Here is an 18,254-nt window from a genome sequence, read left to right as displayed (position 1 = left end):
TAGGAAGGACATGTCGCCGTTAGAGGCAGACTGATCTACATTTTGTGGCGGCTTTGCGCTGGGTGTGTTGTTTTGTTAAGTTTACCGGGGACCAGTGAGCCTGCCTGAAGCAATTTGTCATCCAAGCTAGTAGGTGATGAAGTCTGTAGGGGAGAGTTGTTTAGTTGTGGTACAGGTTTACTTTTTTTGGTCCTCCAGTTGATCTTGTGCAGATAAAAGGCATTGTTGAAACTTTGGTGTCAGTCCCATGTCGGACCTCATTTGTTGAGGTAAAAAGCAGGCGCCTTCACCTAAGGTGTAATGAGAGAATTGGGCATTCTGAGGTTCTGATCCGTGTCCTGAACCACCTTGCTGGACAATAATTGGTGTTGCTAGCTCCAATGGGTCCCCAGATGTTGACCTGAATAGTTTAGAGTGTGTGCTAATAATTTGAACGTTGTTTGAGCTTTCCCATGGGTTATTTTGTGGCGAGGAAGGGTGCTCGTTAATGTTGTCCTTCTGGTGAGCAAGTGGGGGATCCAATTTATCACAGACATTCGCCTTATTTATACATGGTGTGTTTGTTTCCTCAACTAAATGCCTTGCTGCGTGGTGTCCCTTGGTTTTGAATTGAGGACTCTTTTGAGGTGTGCCTTTAAGATGAATTTGTGCTGCGGTTTCCTTCGCTGCCAGTGGATGTAGCTTTTGGTCTGGGCTGTGTAGAGCTACGGGTAGAAGAAGGGATTGCAGTCCTTCTATAGTAGCGCTTTTTGAGAATATTGCAGTTCCAGGATCTTTCAGGAAGGAGAACTTTGTATATATTTTTGGCTGGAATAAGCAAGGTTTCCTCCTTATCAGTATTCCTTCTATTCTGATTAGGTCCTGTTCTACTAGGCTTGTGTTCATGATAGCTTCGTTATCCCTTGCTACTGCTATGTCGCTGCCTTCCAGGAGCAAGAAGACGTTACTGTTGTAAACATTAGGGTCCAGGCTGCTCAGAGGACTGTATGCTATATTTACCATTTAGCTACTTTGTGTGACATCGAATTTTTTGCGTTTTTTCTTGTGTGTTTCGAGGTCAGGGTCCAGTGGGCTAATATCTCTAGGACCTCTCCTGCCCTCACTCTTCCGTTTGGTTGATTTGGGTTGTGGTCTTGACGAGGATTGCGGTTTTAGCTTCGTTGGGGCTTTTCTTACTCTGCCCGATCTCATGGCTCCTAGCCCTGAAGTCGGAGTTCTTTAGTCGATTCAGTCGGTTCAGTTGGTTTATCGTGTGATCTACTTGGGGCTTATTTGGGGCTACGGGGTTAGGGCTGTCAGTTAACCTTGCTAGGCCTCGCTCTTTAGCTTCCAAGAAGGGTCTATTGGAGGCAGTGGTGACGAAACCGTATAACTGCAGTACTTAAAGGTAGACGAAAGGTGTTGAAAAAATATGAATGCAGGAGGCAAGAGGCATGTGGTAGGGGGCTGTGGAGGCTGCAGATTCTGAAGATGGAGTGCTCGGGCCCAGCTCAGGCCCCCTTCTGTTACTCCAAAGGCTCGAAGGTGGCAGATCTCGGATCTCAGGCTGCACCTTATCCAATCAGTCCCCCACTGTGCCTCTGTGGTTCCGCCTTAGGCCACTCACACTCCACTCGGCAGTGAAGGCAGAGGTCCTTGCACTCAACCAAGGAGGGGCTCCGGCGATCTTAATGTACCTCTTAATGTACCTCTACCTCAACCTCTGAACATGACCCAGTACTGTCAAATTCAGTCTCAGTCTCTGTCTCTAAACAAAAGGGGATCGATTCAGGATTCGAGACCCCTCAACTTAAGGTTGTGGCTGCAGTGGGGATGTAGTGTGGTTGTAGTGTGGCTCCCTCTGAACCACGGCGTCGCCGCTCCAGGGCTCTTCGGGCATGCGCCCCCTCCTCTCTGCGCCTCTCTGCGTCCGCCAAACACCGCCGCAACTGCGGTCACAAACTGCTGGTCCGCGAGGAACCCCCTTGGCGGCTTTGGTCACCTCTACCGGGCCTCGGCCCCCCGGCGGAAAGGCTTGGCCCTTGCGGGTAGTGACTCAGATATGCGGCCGTAAGGAGGCTATTCACGGGCGCGAGGAGGTGGTAGTGAAAAATGCCGCGCTGCTCCTCGCGCCGCACCTCGCCCGTGAGTGAATGCAGTGTTTTCGGCGGCTGGCAGCAAATGCAAAAACCAGCACATTTAATTGAATTGTAATAACCGGTATATACAATCAAAAACACAAACTCTGCTGAATGGGTCTCATGTAAGACTTAAGCGTGCCAGTATACATAAACAAGCATTGAAAATGCAACAGGTCTCGCCTTTGTTTAAGGTTAATGCAATTTGCTTTGTGAATGGTATTGTTTTGTATTTGAATATATTAGGGTTTGTTTTTGATATGTTGTGATTTTTTGTTAGAATTGTAGTAGTAGTAGTTGTGTAGTAGTTTAAAGCATACTGCCACTGTATGGGAGAGAGTATTACTTTGTGCGTGTGTGTGGAGATAATGTGTCTGTGTGTGTTGTGGGAATTGAAGCGGGCAAGGGCATGTATGTGTGAGACTGTGATAGAGACACAAAAGTGTGTATGTTGTGAGAGAGGAAAAGAGAAAGACATGGAAAGACTGTGTGGCTTATTTACAAGCCCCTTGCGCCGCTGATGCGTCACTTTTAATATGGGAAAAGTGACGTACCAGTGGCGTGAAGGGCTTGTAAATAAGACCCTGTGTGTTTGTGTGTGCATGCATAGAGAGTAGCAGGGCTTTAAATGGGCCAGTTCCATCCAGGACTCAGGACCGGTAGTAATTAAAAATAGACATTGAAACAGCCCCTATCGGCCCCTATACCATTGTTCTGTCCCTAACCAGTAAAAAACACTGATCGATTTCTGAACAATTAATGCAAAAACTGTTAATGTAATCCACGTCGGTGATTTGGTATATATTTCACTTGTTTTATTAATTTTGCATTCCCTAAAAATGTTAGCTTATTTTTTAGGATGTTGGTTTCTTTCTTTTTTTTCAGTGTGGCATGTTACTCTTGCACAATGCTTTATCCTAAACACTTAACGATTATTGATAAAGCCAATAGTCATGGCTGATTTTAGGTGTATGTTGGTTGTTGTGTATATATAGCTGGGTGCAACAGAGATGGATTAGCCTGTCATGCACTCTGGTACACACTGCCTTTTCAAGCCGCCCAACGGGCAGTGCCAATGTGGCCGAACGCCCCAGGACAACACTAGGATGAAATAACCGAAAGCTCATAGAGGCACCAAAATGCTAGATGGGTGGCACACTATGGGAATCACAGAAATGTAGTTTACATGTGTAAGTCACACCCTAAATGATACATGCCAAGCCCCTTGTAGCAAACCACCATTTTTTTAGTCCTTCTTAAAGTCCAGGAAAGAAGAGAGCGTTTCACATGTACAAATATGCTTACAAATGCCGCTGTTTATTTACATTCTATACAAAACATGGGTTTGTCTTTCTATTTTACCAAAAAACGGAATATATTATTAAAATAGGCAACCCGTCCCTTGTTGAAAATGCAATTCATTTAGTTTTTTCTTTTTTTGCAATGGTGACTTTCTTTTTAAAACCCAAATTCTGAATTAAAAGATTAGATTCTAATAAAAAATTATAAAGCGAATTCTGCGGATGTAGTCTAAACACTAGTGTCTGCGTGAATCCGAGCTGCGTCAGCAGAGGGGCCCTCAAGCCGGGCTCAAAGGCCCGGGGGGTCTTTGTGAATGCAGATGTGAGCGGCCCGCGCTGTCCCCGGCTCTGGAGGCCTCTTGGCCTGGGAGGAATCAAGCACCTCTCTGAAATCAGGGCGATGTGCCTGAGAAAAAGAGCCAAGGGACAGCGCGCTCTACCGCAGCGGTGTGGACACGGCCAGTCAGAGGTTGAAGTGTGAAGGGGGTGTGAGGAAAAGGGGGAGACGTCCGAAGGGGAGGACGCGTGGGATATGGGAGAGGCGGGAGGGATGAGGTGCGTAACTGAAATAGAGGCGAGAGGACAATGTAGAAACCGGAAAACGCATAAGGGAGAGAGGGCAGAAATATGAAAGAAAATAGCAAAGAGAGGAATGGAAAAATAGGAATGACCAGCAGGATAGAGGAGTGATGGGGAAGAGGCGAAAATGGATGAGACGGGTTGAAAGGAGAAGGGGAATGAAAATAAAGGAAAAAGGCAATTGGAAGAGGTGGAGGAGTGAAGATGAAAAAGTGAAAGCAAGGAAGAAGCAGCATAGATGGGAAACTTGGGGATACCGGTTAAAAATGGGAGAGGTGGAAATAGAAGGGAGATAACAATGAGCTAAAGACGTAAAGTAAAATAGAGAAATGGTAGTAACATGAGAGACCGTGGAGTAGATGGAGAGAAGGGGATAGACCAGGTAGGAAATGGAGGGCAAAAGGGGACTGGGGTTGATAAATAGCACAGGTAGAACGGTCAGTAGGAGAGAAAGGAAAGTAGTATAGGGCAAAAGAGAGAAATTTCAATAAGGACAGAAAAAAGAAAAGAGGACGAAGGAAAAAAGTACGTAGTGAGAAAAAACGTAGTAGGAGGGATGAAAAATGAGAATGAGTCCGGTCAAGAGGAGATTCCGTCATGAGTTAGAGGAAAAAGATCGTGAGTGCGGCAAAAAAAGCACCCAAAAAACAAACAAAAAAACACGGCAGTAATAAGGAAAAGGGGCGAAATGGGGACAGGGAGTTTAGAAGGCGTGTTAGAAAGGAAGGTTAAAATAAACAGGATGAGAGACGAAGAGAAAAGAATACGAGAGATGGGAAAAGAAAAACAATAAATACAACGTATGCTATAAAGAAGGAGGCATGTAAGGCGAAATTAAGATGGTTAACGGCAGAGAAAAAGAACACAATGGAGAAAGGTTGATGCTTGTGAGAAGGAGCATGACGAAACGGAAGAACGATCGAAGTGGTGATACAGTAGCTCAGTAAAAAAAGAAAAAAGAAAAAAGTACTTAGCGGCTAATTAGGAGACACTGTCTCCAGCCGCCAGTAAAAGATGCAATCCCGGTGGACGGGGCCAAAAGCGGACAGGGTGGTACCAGGAGGGACTAAAAAGCCTCCTGGACAATCATAACACCCGGTTTTGCATAATTGGTGACGCAAAATGACGCGCACCAATGCAAAACACGGGCGGAGCAGAAAGCGAGCTTGTGGAATCGTATCGATTACAAGAAGCCCTCGCATGGCGAGAGCAGCACATGCACACTGATAATGCCAGGCAAGACCTAAAAACTTGGAAAATATTTATAATTTCAAACATATTATTTTTACATTAACTAAGTGACGAAAGACTTTCAGATTTTTATTTAGAATCAAATTATAATCGCTTTGAACACTTTTTTTTAACAGGTAATTTTAGTAACAACAACAAACCTCCACCATCAAGAACAATATCCACTCCCAAACCTCCGGTTTCCTCCAAGCAACTTCCTGCGATGTCACCTTTTCCACTGGACACATCTATCACTCGTGCTGTTTGGACCAGAAAGAATAGTTATATCGCGTTTTCAAAAGGAGTGTCAGAATGAAAGCAGAAAAAACCTGAATTCCTAAAAAATGGTGCAAGATTAATCTACAAAAGATTTGAATGAATAAACTTCGTACTTTAAATTTGAGCACGTAGAGTCCGACATGAAAAATGAACTCCCAATCCCAGATCTGTCTTGTTTACATCAAATCTGTACCAAATGGATAGCCATAAAAAAATGCAGATCTTTTTTCTGTTATCTTCTCAGATCTTTCCTTTGAGTACCTTAGATCCTAAAAGTTACCACATTCTGCTACACAAGAAATATTATAACAATGGAATGCTGAGAGCTGCAAGATTATCCAATAACCGGCTGCAAATAACTGCTTTGAAGAAAACCAAAATGAGGTAAATTAAGATCAAGCAAAGGCAAAGCCAATAGGTCGTGGCCTTTCTTTTTTGCTAACTCATGCAATAGGCATTAAAAGTTTAAAAGTAATAGTAATTAAAAATGTTGCCCTCTTAAGGTAGCTCGAATATGTTTGCAAAAAAAAAAAAAGACTTATCGTAAAGATAAATAATTAAAAAAATATATGAAATGAAAGCAGATATGAAAACAGAGATTGCCCTACTAGCTCTGGGACTCAAGTGGACTTCTTTTTAGGTACAAGTGCGCAAGCAACATGCTATCACTTACACTGAAGGAGTCTGTGGCTGAATGGGGCTTATTGATACTTGCCCCAAGAAGGGCACAGTGGTGGATGGAAGCTAAATGTGAATGACATTTGTACAGACCAATGACTGAATAGCGCTTCTTACCAAAAGCCCTTGTACATTTATGCAGCTAAATCTGTCTCTTGACCATACCTAAAATGTTTCTTTTAATCAAAACATGCACTGCATTGCTGGTTGTGAATGAGACCCACACCTCAGCCTGATTAGGCGCAGATATAAGTTTCATTACACTGACATAATTCCATGTAAAGTTGCTAATTTCGCTTTACAGAAAATGGATGCATTTTTTGTCGATTTGCACAAAGGAAAATTTTGCATTATTTTTTTGTCTATGTGGCACTACTTCAAGCAGTAAACGTCTTGATGAGAGATGTTTTGGCTAAAATCAGTCTCCTGCAGTATCTTGACTAACTTTTCTATGATGAAGTACACCCTCACCAGGAAACATCATGCAACATATTGGCCCAAGGCTTTTATAAGCACCTCTCCTAATTGTATTGACTTTTCCTGAAATATAGGGGGGGAAACAAATCACACAGTTTACACTCAGCTCAGAAACTGACCTCCATTAGAGTACATAGAGGTGTTTCAGGAAGAATTCCTAAGAGTAGAGTGTGCATCTCACACTAATATATGGTGAAGTTGGTTCCCTTGCAAATGTTTTACTTTAAAAATGTTTTAAGGTTTCGCAGCAAATGCTTACCAGAGACCAAAGAACATCTGGTCTCAAGTTGCACAGCTTTTTCCAAAAACTGAGCTGCTCTCTTTGGGTAGAGGGAAAACAGCATCATTAGAATGCGATTAATAGAAGACAACACAATTACACTTAGCTATGCCATCAATAGTTGCTTTTCAGTTTACCATTTCTATAGGTATCTATGGTAAATATTTCAAAGGCAAAACAGTGTCCCATTTGACCCTTGTTGCTCAAAATAAGGCAATTTCTCAGCTATTCTTCAATCGCCTCAGTGAAACAATTCGGCTTATTCCCATTTAAGTAATAATAAATGCCTTTGTAAATTTGTGGTTAAATTATGGGGATTGAATTTCTTTTGGCTTATCATCTAAGGATTAGAACTTAATCACATTTTAGACCTACACGTCTTCTTGAAAAAAAAATAAGAGGCCTAGTAGCCTGGGACTGATGGCACAGTAACGGCTACCAGCCCAGAAATGCCTAAAGTACAAAACAAGTTTCACAAATCCCAACCTTCTTCTCTGATGGACAAATTTACTGCAGACCGCCAGGTTCATCAATTCACTCCTTGGACTTTGCCAATCTTTTAATTTAGACTAACAAGAAAATGCATCATGGAGGAAGAGCATTTTCTAAGCTTACAGGACTATTAATAAAATCATTTGTCGATTGACCTGAAAAAACAACCAGAACATTTGACCTAACCTGCAAATTTCCACCTTCTCGTTGAAAACTCTGTAGATCCTTAGAGTATACGGTATGCCCCATAACCCCAAAAACGAATACATAAAAGCTCATGAAACAACTGAATCAATCTTTTCAACACAAAACTGATATGCTTAGTCTCGCAGTATGATGGTCAAATCACTAATAAAGAGATAAAAGGAGTGTGTCTTAGTGAACCACTTCCAAATGACTGTTGTGATAGTGGGCATCTAAGGACGGTGATATGCCTAAATTAAATGGTACTTAAAATGTTCACTCATTCGAATTCCATATTTTGCTTGAAGTAAATTATAGTCAGAAGACCATTGTTCTTTAGATAGCTGAATACAGCAACAATCTTTTTTTTGTTGTAAAGAATAATTGCCATTACTTTGTACAACTCATTTCAATCTGGCTTTCACTAGGTCAGGAAGACATTCAAATTAGGCCAGCGTAGTTCATGTGATTTCATGTTGTGTTTATTATACAAAATTCCCAAATTTACACCACCACGCATAATTACACTGTTGTTCACAGCAAAATTATAGGTTAGGAGTGCAGGAACAAGGTAAATAACCTGAACACGAGCATCTGTTGTTCAAAGAAATTATGTTTTGTTTGGTAAACAGCCCTTACTACAAATCCGTCACCCCGCATATTGTTGCACCACGGTCGTTACAATGACCGCGTTGTAACAACACATATCATTACTCCGCAAAGTGTAACAACGACTTGCGGAGGGAGGAGAAGGTGTTGTATTTAAAATCCAACACCTTCCCTACTGTCCGCACACACTGGAGTTGGAATAGTAAATTATACTATTTCAAAATCCGGAACACCTCTCCGCAAGCCATTGTTACGACTTGCGGGGTAATGGTATGCGCTGTTACAACGCCGTCATTGTAAAGACCGTGTTGTAACAACATGCGGGTGACAGCATGCGTAATAAAGAGGCATATTCGTTTTGTTTTGCTTTAAAAGACGAAATAACGACCTTACTTTAAAAATTGACCCAAGATGCATTTTGTACCAAAATACAGCACTTGCGATGGATTAGCATTTCGCTTAATTCTGTATAAATTCATGACATTTACTGGAAATATTGTTTAATTGAGAGAAAAAAATGACACAAATTTCACACAGCCTTAATGATTTTCAGTTAAATTCCCTATATGTAACTTTATTTCACGTGGGTAACGTGAACATTTGCCATGGATTCTGCCCCCGAAAAGCAGTGTTGGAAACCTTGCTTTAAACATTATGTAGCGTACACTGTATCTCAGAATAACTAGGCAACGTATTTAACACATTAAAGCAGAACACATAGGTGCTGGGAAGACTATTGTTTTATGAGCATCATAGGTTTCTTAACAAATATTAAACACAATAACTGGGGGACTGTGTGCATATATAAATAGGCAAGACAGAAAGGAAATCTAGAAAGTTTACTTACTCACTAAAGGTTGCTTAATGCCTTTTGAAAGTGAAAGAAAAGGAGAAGAAAATGAGTCAAATTAAATCATTGCATAAAAATACCACTCTCATGGTTACAAACAAAATCAATGGTGTACAGTAACTGAATGTACTACTAACAGACAGTGTTAGTAAAACGCCCAAGTGCAGTTAAAATATTTGCCTGACTTGACAATGCTCATTGTAAGCAAACTACAGAACAGCCTTTTTATCACTATTTTACTTCAACACGTTATTGAATAACAATTCGCGCTAAACACGCCATTTCTTCCTAAAATCGGAGGCCACGAATTACATAGCCATTTACGTACATTACACTGGTGTGCAAAAAGCTGTATTTACAAATGCAATTTCACAAAATGTGAATTTGCTCTCGTAAATGGATTTAGTCACTCATACAACAGGGCTGGCATGGTGTAACTTTAGGTGTAAAAAAATCTACACACAGAAAGGTTGTGGGTGTTTCTTAGTGGGAACACACGTGAAGGTAGGGGAACACAAACAAGCTCAGGTTTTGGGGCATTCGTAAATATTTGCAGATAGCTCCACATCCCCAATAGAATTATACGTTTACTCCTGCTTGGGGCAACATTAAGAACTTATTTGGTATGGGAAAGTGGAGGGAACATTTTCACAATTGTGGATGCCCTGAGGAAAAGGGCTTCCCCACGTGAAAAATATATTCGCTAAAGAGAAACACCAAAAACGCGAATCTTTGTTTTAAAATGTTTAATTGAGCTTAGCATGCCCAAGAGCAGACCGCAGTATGCATTAAGCAATCAGCACATTTACTGTAAAAATGTGAAAGATTTATTTGATTTGAAGACAAACCAGAGTATATTTACAGTAAAAACAGGATGCAGAACACAACCTGCAGAGAAATCCTGGTGAAACCAGAAAACCACGGAAGCACTGAACAACCACAGGAACGCCTTGAGGGAATACCACCAGGACATAAGAGACACCAAACGGACCTTCATCAGGAACAAGATCCACACCAACGCAACCAACGCCAAAGAACTGTTCAACCTCTTACAGCATCTCACCAAACCCCCCAGCGAAACCACGGACGTCGCACCTTCCCAGGAACTCTGCAACAAACTCAGCTCCTACATCCATCGGAAGATCAAGGCCCTCTACGACAACTTCCCACCTCCCCTCTCCCGCCGATAAGCCTACCATCATGACCTGGAACCCCGCCACCGTCGAACACATCACCGCTACAATGAAGAAAACCCAACAGACCCTTGCCCACCGCACATCTTCCACAGGGCCGCCGCCACGATCGTACCCGAACTAGGAAGGACCATCAACGCCTCCTTCAGAACCGGCACCTTCCCGGACGACTGGAAGCGGGCGGAAGTCAAACCTCTCCTCAAGAAACCCTCTGCCGACCCAACGGACCTGAAAAACTACCAGGCCGTCTCCCTCCTCCCCTTTGCGGCCAAAGAGAGATCCGTAAACAGTCAGACCGCCTTCATCGAAGAAAACTCCATCCTGGACGCCTCCTAGTCTGTATTCCGCAGCAACCACAGCACCGAGACCGCCCTGCTCGCTGCCACCGATGACATCCACATGCTACTCGACCAGGGACACACTGCGGCCCTCATCCTTCTGGACCTCTCCACAGCATTCGACACCGTCTCACACCGCACGCTTGCAGCCAGACTTCACGATGCAGGAATCCATGGAGCTGCCCTTAACTGGATCCAATCCTTTCTCTCCGGCAGAACCCAGAGGATCAGACTCCCCCACTTCCTCTCCGAACCCACTGAGATAAACTGCAGAGTACCCCAAGGATCATCGCTCAGTCCCACGCTCTTCAACATCTACATGGCCCCCCTCGCCGCCATCGTCAGACAGCATGGGCTCAGGATTGTATCCTACGCCGACGACACCCAGCTCATCCTCTCGCTCACGACGAATCCCGAGAACACCAGACTCTGCTTCCAGGAAGGAATGAAGGACGTCGCTGCCTGGATGAAGGAGAGCTGCCTGAAGCTCAAGTCTGAGAAAACCGAAGTCCTCATCCTCGGACCCTCCACCTCCGCCTGGGACAACACCTGGTGGCCCTCCGCCCTGGGGAGTCCTCCCACCCCTACTGACCATGCACGAAACCTCGGCATCATCCTTGAATCCTCCCTTTCCATGACCCGCCAGATCAACCCCGCCACTTCCACCAGCTTCAACTGCCTGCGCATCCTCCGCAAGACCTTCAAATGGATCCCCCCGAATGCAGAAAGACCGTCACCCATGCACTCATAACCAGCAGACTCGACTACGGCAACACCCTCTATGCCGGAATCAACAGAACTCTCCTACACAAACTCCAAACCATCCAGAACTCCGCCGCCAGACTCGTTCCCGGAACTCCACAGTACGAACACATGACTCAACACCTACGCGACCTCCACTGGCTCCCCGTCAAGAAGAGGGTTACCTTCAAGCTCCTCACCCACGCCTACAAATCCCTCCACAACATAGGACCCGAATACCTCAACGAGAGAGTCTCCTTCCATGTGCCCAGGAGAAACCTCCACTCTGCCGACCTCGCCCTGCCAGCGATCCCCCGCATCAGCAGAAAAAGAGCAGGCATGAGAGGCTCCTCCTACATCGCAGCGAAGACCTGGAACGAGCTCCCAGTGAACATCAGACGCTCCCTGACCCCGCACACTTTCAGGAAGGCCCTCAAGACCTGGCTCTTCGACTGATCCGGAGCTGCACCCCCCCTCCCCCCCCCCAGCACCATGAGACCCTCACGGGTGAGTAGCGCTGATTGATTGACTGCTTGAATCACTTTTGCTACAGCATACACCACAAATTCAACAAAAGACACTTTTCAATGGGAATTCACTTTTCAAAGAGAGTTAAGTTCGCAAAAGGAGATATTACTATTGCAGGACAGAGCAATTTGCTCACACAGAAGGACAGATCGAATTAAGGAGAGAGGCAGGTAGAAGCCTTTTCTAAAAAATACAAAATGGATTTATGGGAGATACCTGGAGTGAGTTGCATATAAAGGATGAGGAGCTCACATAAAGTTCTTGTGTGCACCATACAATTCACATTGATTACATACTAGTGTGAGATACATTGGCCTCAGAAACAACAAGAGCTGCTATAGGGAGGCTACGGGTCTTGAACCATGAACTCATTCAATTAGAATCTTTTGCACTAGAAAGGACCAATAATGATAATATACCTGCGCTTTATCTGTTGTTCTCACAAAACATGCCCTATGTCCATAAATATAATTATTCACATTTCGTCTTGGTCCAGAAGCATTTTTAAGATTTCAAAAGTTTCAGCCTAAGTATGCAGTTCAGTTGTCAACAATTTGCGCACCGTGAAATATGCTTATTCCAAATGTCAATTATTTACCCCACTACGGATATTATACCATTCCAAAATGCTAACACAGGTTTTGCATAAGGGCTGTAAGCACCATTACCTCTCTAACAACATTGATAGCAGCCGATGCCAGCTAGGCTTTTCCTTGTCTCAAATCAGGGTCTCTGGTCACTCTTTCCTTGTAGCATTCTTACTTAGTAATCATCATTACTTACTTACACATCAATCACCGCTGCCTACTACCTCAAACGTCCTCCGACTTTTAACTGTTTTCCCATCCATTTAAATTTAGATCTACTTTTTATATAATGATTCATCCGTTACTCTATGGTTTTTATTTGTAGCACTCATTAACATTCTTGTATGGGCAGAGCAGAGCTATACGCAAAACGAAAATAAAATACAACGTAAATTATTCAAGCTCTGGCTCCTGAAGTCACTTTGTTCGTTTGCACTTTCATTAATTCGTAGATAACTTCAAATATGGCTTCTGAGGCCGAACAACAAAGGTATGACTACACCTCTTATCTAGACACATGGCCTAGAAAAGGCAGATATGAAGAGCTGCAGATCCATAACACACTTTCCTCCCATCTCCTATACAATGAAGAAGCTTCTGGCCAGAGGATCTCTAACTTCCTTGAATTCCGAACTCTTAGTCTTCCTAGGCTGCACACCTCTGAGTCATTCCTTCTGGCAAGCTATATGCCTCTTATGGGCTGTCCATTATTACATTTAAAATGAATGACATATTAACTATTTTTAGTCTTGCTGCTATCTGGTATCCATTTTCATTTGAATTTTTTTTTACAAAAAATAAAATATATATATAAAATATATATATATATATATATATATATTTTTTTTTTCCATTTTATTTTCTTATAATTCACAATCAAACATTCAATACAGATAACAGTCCAGTTATTGTTGGTGGCATTTTTGTGTTGGTTCATCAGGGCTTGATATATTAGATCCCTTTCCTTAAACATGTTCCTATAGTCTAGATAAGTCTAGTGATTACAGGTAGGTAACCTCTTTTCATTCTCATTCAAACATCACAATACCTGGGCCATCAACTACTGGATGCCCCAACATTTACCTTATTGTGCTTAGAATATCTTTCCATAATAAGTCTTAGTTTAAAGCAGGACAACCTGTTTCTTACAGTAAGGGTCATATCTACCAGAAAACACCACTTTCAGTTTGGTGGACGCTTAATACCAGTCAATTAGGATTTGTGTTTGCCTTCTCTATGCTCTACACATATGAAATGCTTTGTTTGAGCTCCCGAGACAGAATCACGCTCCCTCCGATATCAGTCGGGAAAGTGCTCATTCTCAGATGTGATTCTGAAGAAACATATACTTAATGAAAACTCATTTGGAGTAACTATATGAATGAACCTGTTTCTTCGATATTCTCACAGTAAATACCTACCTAGGATTTGAAAATTATCCAGATGAGTGCCTTTTATGACATAAAAATTCCCTGCATTGCTTTTCCTCTTTATTTCGGTTTTACCTGAGGAAAAACATCTTTCCCCTCCCCATCTACTCTCTCAATGTCCCCTCATTTCTCTCTTCATTCCTTATCCTCTCTCAGCTAAGGATTAGAGATTGACGGAGTTGAGTACAGCAACAAATAGACGTCAAACTCCCAGGTTTTTTGTGGGAAAGCCTCAAATAGCTTCACTGTCAGAAGCCTCTTCCTGGTCCACCACAGGGACGTTGGTTAATGTACAGTGAAAGGCATGCGCTTCCTACGGAGGTCCTCCTGACCCACTGTTTCTCTGCACAGACCGCCAGCAGGAAACAGTCCAAATATCTCCCTCCCCAAACTCCTCTACAAAAGCGGAGGGAAAGAACTACCTGGTACTTTTCGTCAACCTGTTCTCCACCGTACGTTTCTAGTTTGACTGCATTATTTTCTTATAATTCATAAACAAAGTGCATCTGTTATGTTTTCATTTTTGTAATGTGATTTGGATTGGTGTCTGCAAAGTTTGTAGTTAAATGAATTTGTTTGCATTATTATTTTATTTTTACATTTGTACAATGTTTATAGGAACATTTTCTACATTATTCTTAATTTTTTATATATTTTTTATATTTTTACAATTTAACATATATGTGTGACTGCAATGTTTAAAGTGTTAGGATCATATGTATGTATTTCCTTATTGCTGGCAGTACCTACATTGGTTCTCTTGATTTCTGTAGGAGTCCCTTGCTTTACCGGTAAGAGGCCATCTAGATGTGTGACTTACTCTAAGGCATGACTGGAGTAGATTTGAGTCTATTTGGGCTGGCTTGCTACTGGAGTACATTGTGGGCATACCTTGATTGAGTCAACTAGCTCACTTAGATCCCCGTCTCTGCCCCCCTCCTTAATTTTCACTTTCCTCATCCCACTTTGTCGGAGATAATCCCAATATTTCAACCACCCCCACATTTACATGCGAAATACAGAGCAGGTTTTATGGAGTTCTAGTCGCTTGTGGGGGAGAACTCTGCACAGGAGGTACAGGAACCTGGAGAAACAGATATACGTCCGTATCTATGAGTTGCATTTATGACCATGTGAAGTAGCATTAGAAGGGTACCACTTCACGCACTCATAAATGCCTTTTGTGAATTGGGCCTTTAACCTTTGATGTAGGTCATCAGTACTTATGACATCTGCTGCTTACTCCTATGCCTTAGCACACCTTCCTTCGGAACCCTTGCATATCTCTCCAAGCATGAGAAGGAGACCGACCACTTTTGCTCAACGTGAAGTATTTCTTTAAAAATGTTTTGCTTTCCTAGACTGCAGTCTTTTCTTTGTCCTGTTGGGGATTAGACATTAACACTGATTAGGACATATAAGGCCTGATCGACCCAATCTGTTACGCTGTACGTACAATTCCTTTTAATGCTACAATTCAATGGGAGGCTGGAATTTTGGAGACATCAGTTTGGTCTACACAGGCTCTTAAACCCCCTCATGTGACAAAGACGTTTTGGACATTTTCACCTGACAATCAAATAAGAGTTATTGGGAGAAGTGGCTACAGCAAACATCTCAACATTTTAGAGGGTTGGACAATGTAATTATGCATCTTTTGTCACACCATCCCAATACTTTTAAAGATTTTTGTTTATTACATTTTCGCAATAATAACAATAACAACTGTGACACAATGTGTACAGCCACTTACCAATTACAGAACTGTTGAGGGTACCGTAGGCTTTGTTAAATCAAAATATTTACTGATTATATTAGTATTGTCTTACATTTACACAAGCCAAAGTGGGAAATCAATGGTTCTTAAATGTTTTATTGTGTGTGTGCGGACGACCCCGTGTCAGATATTTTGGTGTTTTTCATGATGGCACAATGGTCCATAACCTGGAGCCATTCTTTTACTGGTGGGATTTTGGGGGAATTCCAGTGTTTGCCTATGTCACGCTTAGCTAGTAAGAATCCCAGCCCACTGTCCTGGGTCTCCACTGGAAGACTTTGTATTTCATTATTCCCAAAGCTATAGTTTAGAGGACAGTGAATGTGAAATATGTAAAACCCCACTCTGGGTTAATGCTGTCTGGACCAATATTTCAGAATCTATGGACAAGACTTATTTTTTTATATAAACTTTATTTACCATTTTTGCATATGACTACATTTAAAGGAAGAAATTTACTTTCTTAGCCCTGCATATGAAGTAGAGAGGAATGGGGTGGCACTCGGTAGAAAAAAAGGGCTTGCTTCATTAGCCTCACTGCCTCCATAAACACAGGGAAAATTATTTTTATCTGATGGAGAACGGAGAAGTATTTTTATTAAAATGCAACAGTTTGTTTGTGCAACACTATTGTAGAGCTGCCTGCTTCCCACATTGGGCTCTAACCTTCTCTTGTGGAATGAAATGAATCCTGTAAGTAAAATAAACACACCCATTGTCCCATTCAAAAAGGACTTCTGTGTTAGGTTCATATTAACCTCATTCTCTTGATGTATGTTTATACTGCAGCTTGAGTCTGACTCCTGGCTCTCCATGTCATGATGTATGGTCACAGAAACCTTTAATTTGCTCTCTTTACTTTGAGTCTGGTGCTAAAATTTAAATTATAGACTCATGCCTTGAGAGAAAGTTTGTTTTTAACTCTTAATTTCCAAATTAAGGGCCTTATTTACATTTTGGCAGAATGGGTTAGTCTGTCACAACGGTGACGCATATCCAATCCGCTGAAACATAAATCCCAAAGAACATAATGGGATTTATATTTCCGTAGACGGGATATCCGTCACCGTTGTGACGCAGTTTCTGCCAAAATCTAAATCAGGCCCTTATTCTTTAATCAGCGTAAGATGGGATGGTGTGATAACAACATCCTTTTCAGTTATATGAGCCAGGCTTAACATTTTTAAAGAAATATTGTATGCTGTGCAAAAATGCGCCAGCCGCCTTACGTACCAGGAACAGTAAGGTCCATCCAATGGGCCCGGTTACAAGGTATTGGGCCCATCAGAATTTTACGTTCAGCCGGAACACCACTGATAAGTGGTATTCTACCCAAACATCTCACCTGCTTCAAGGAGGGGAAAGCCTCCAGGTGGAACTCGGGGGGAAATCTAAGTCCGATTTCTACATCTTATACCTTAAAAACTCCTAATTCTCCATATTGCCTTGCACCAGAATTTCCAGGACCCGTTAACTGTATACCTGGGATGGGGAAATAAAAGGAATGACAATGAGCCACACGTAATGAGGGCTAAGTGAGCAACTTCAACTTTGGCCTCACCGCACCGTCTTTGTCTGCTGACTCTTGTAAGTTACATTGGCGAATGTACAATAGACAGATAAATGACGGTTTTTCGGAGTTAGCAACCATACTTTAACTTACCAACAGTAGGCCTGAGCTTTTCTAGGTACTGCTTATCTTCTACGCTGTAAGCTGTAGAAACCACTTTGGCTCCTCTGCTGTGGGCCAACTGAATGGCAATTGTACCAAGTGGCTGTAGGCAAAGATATACAAACGCATTACAGAGGCATACACCGGTATGTTTATGCAGAACATATTTTTATATTCTCTGAACTATTACGGGTAAGAGGGGAACACAACAAGCATAATGCACAATTATAGTTAGCATAGCATTGACTGTCACAGACCAATTTTTGTTTTGTCAAGTACAAGCTGTGTGTAGTGCTAGAAACAGGTCAACTTGGCGCTGCACAAGTAAAATTAACTGAAAGCAGATGAGGGTGGGTTTAGATCCCTGGGCAGTGGCTACAGGAGCTGTTGCCTCGCCCTGAACCTATGTCATCCTCTTTCACAGGTTATGGGGAAGCACTGAACTGTACATCAGACTGAATAACAGTTTGAATATCAAAGTATTTTTGACTAGGTGCAGGACATCACATCAAGGCACACAACTCTCAGAGGTAGGACTGCAAAGTTCACAGAAAAATGTGAATACTTCCCTAGAAACAGGGCTGACTGGATTCTGGAAGCAAATAACGTTTCTCCGTTACCTGAATAAGAAATCGAAGTTTTTTTTCGCAGCTGTGAAGTTTTGTTTTCTAGCAGCAGTAAGGGTGTTGGAGAAAGAAGTGTCAAGAGGTCTCCCATCTCTGCCGGAGCCAAAGAGAAGAGGCACGGCAAGTATTGAGGAGAAAGCAAGAGGAAAGGCGTCCCAAACAGAAACGAAAATCAGCCTGACTGCCACGACTCAGGTGTCCATATTTGTATTTTGGACACAAAAGGTGGCAGCAGGGAAGAGGGTTCTCAGACTGATGATAAAGTCTGACTGGAGTGGGTCAGACAC

General features: G+C 42.5%; 1 protein-coding gene across 2 annotated transcripts in view; it reads right to left on the bottom strand.

Annotated features, from left to right (window-relative positions):
- Window positions 1–18,254, bottom strand: part of CRYZL1 (crystallin zeta like 1) — a 266,504-nt gene that overhangs the window by 19,275 nt on the left and 228,975 nt on the right. Inside the window, exons 8-10 of one of the 2 annotated variants that reach the window (XM_085621362.1) lie at window positions 17,333–17,444; window positions 9,073–9,093; window positions 5,389–5,487 (exon numbers count right to left, since the gene is read on the bottom strand). In XM_085621362.1, the coding sequence (XP_085477488.1) occupies window positions 5,389–5,487; window positions 9,073–9,093; window positions 17,333–17,444 (232 nt within the window). The remainder of the gene's footprint in view (window positions 1–5,388; window positions 5,488–9,072; window positions 9,094–17,332; window positions 17,445–18,254) is intronic. The other variant, XM_085621363.1, reaches the window with a different exon arrangement.

Source organism: Triturus cristatus, chromosome 8 (genome assembly GCF_964204655.1).
Source record: "Triturus cristatus chromosome 8, aTriCri1.1, whole genome shotgun sequence".
NCBI lineage: Eukaryota > Metazoa > Chordata > Amphibia > Caudata > Salamandridae > Triturus > Triturus cristatus.
This window is presented reverse-complemented; position numbering and strand designations above follow the sequence as displayed.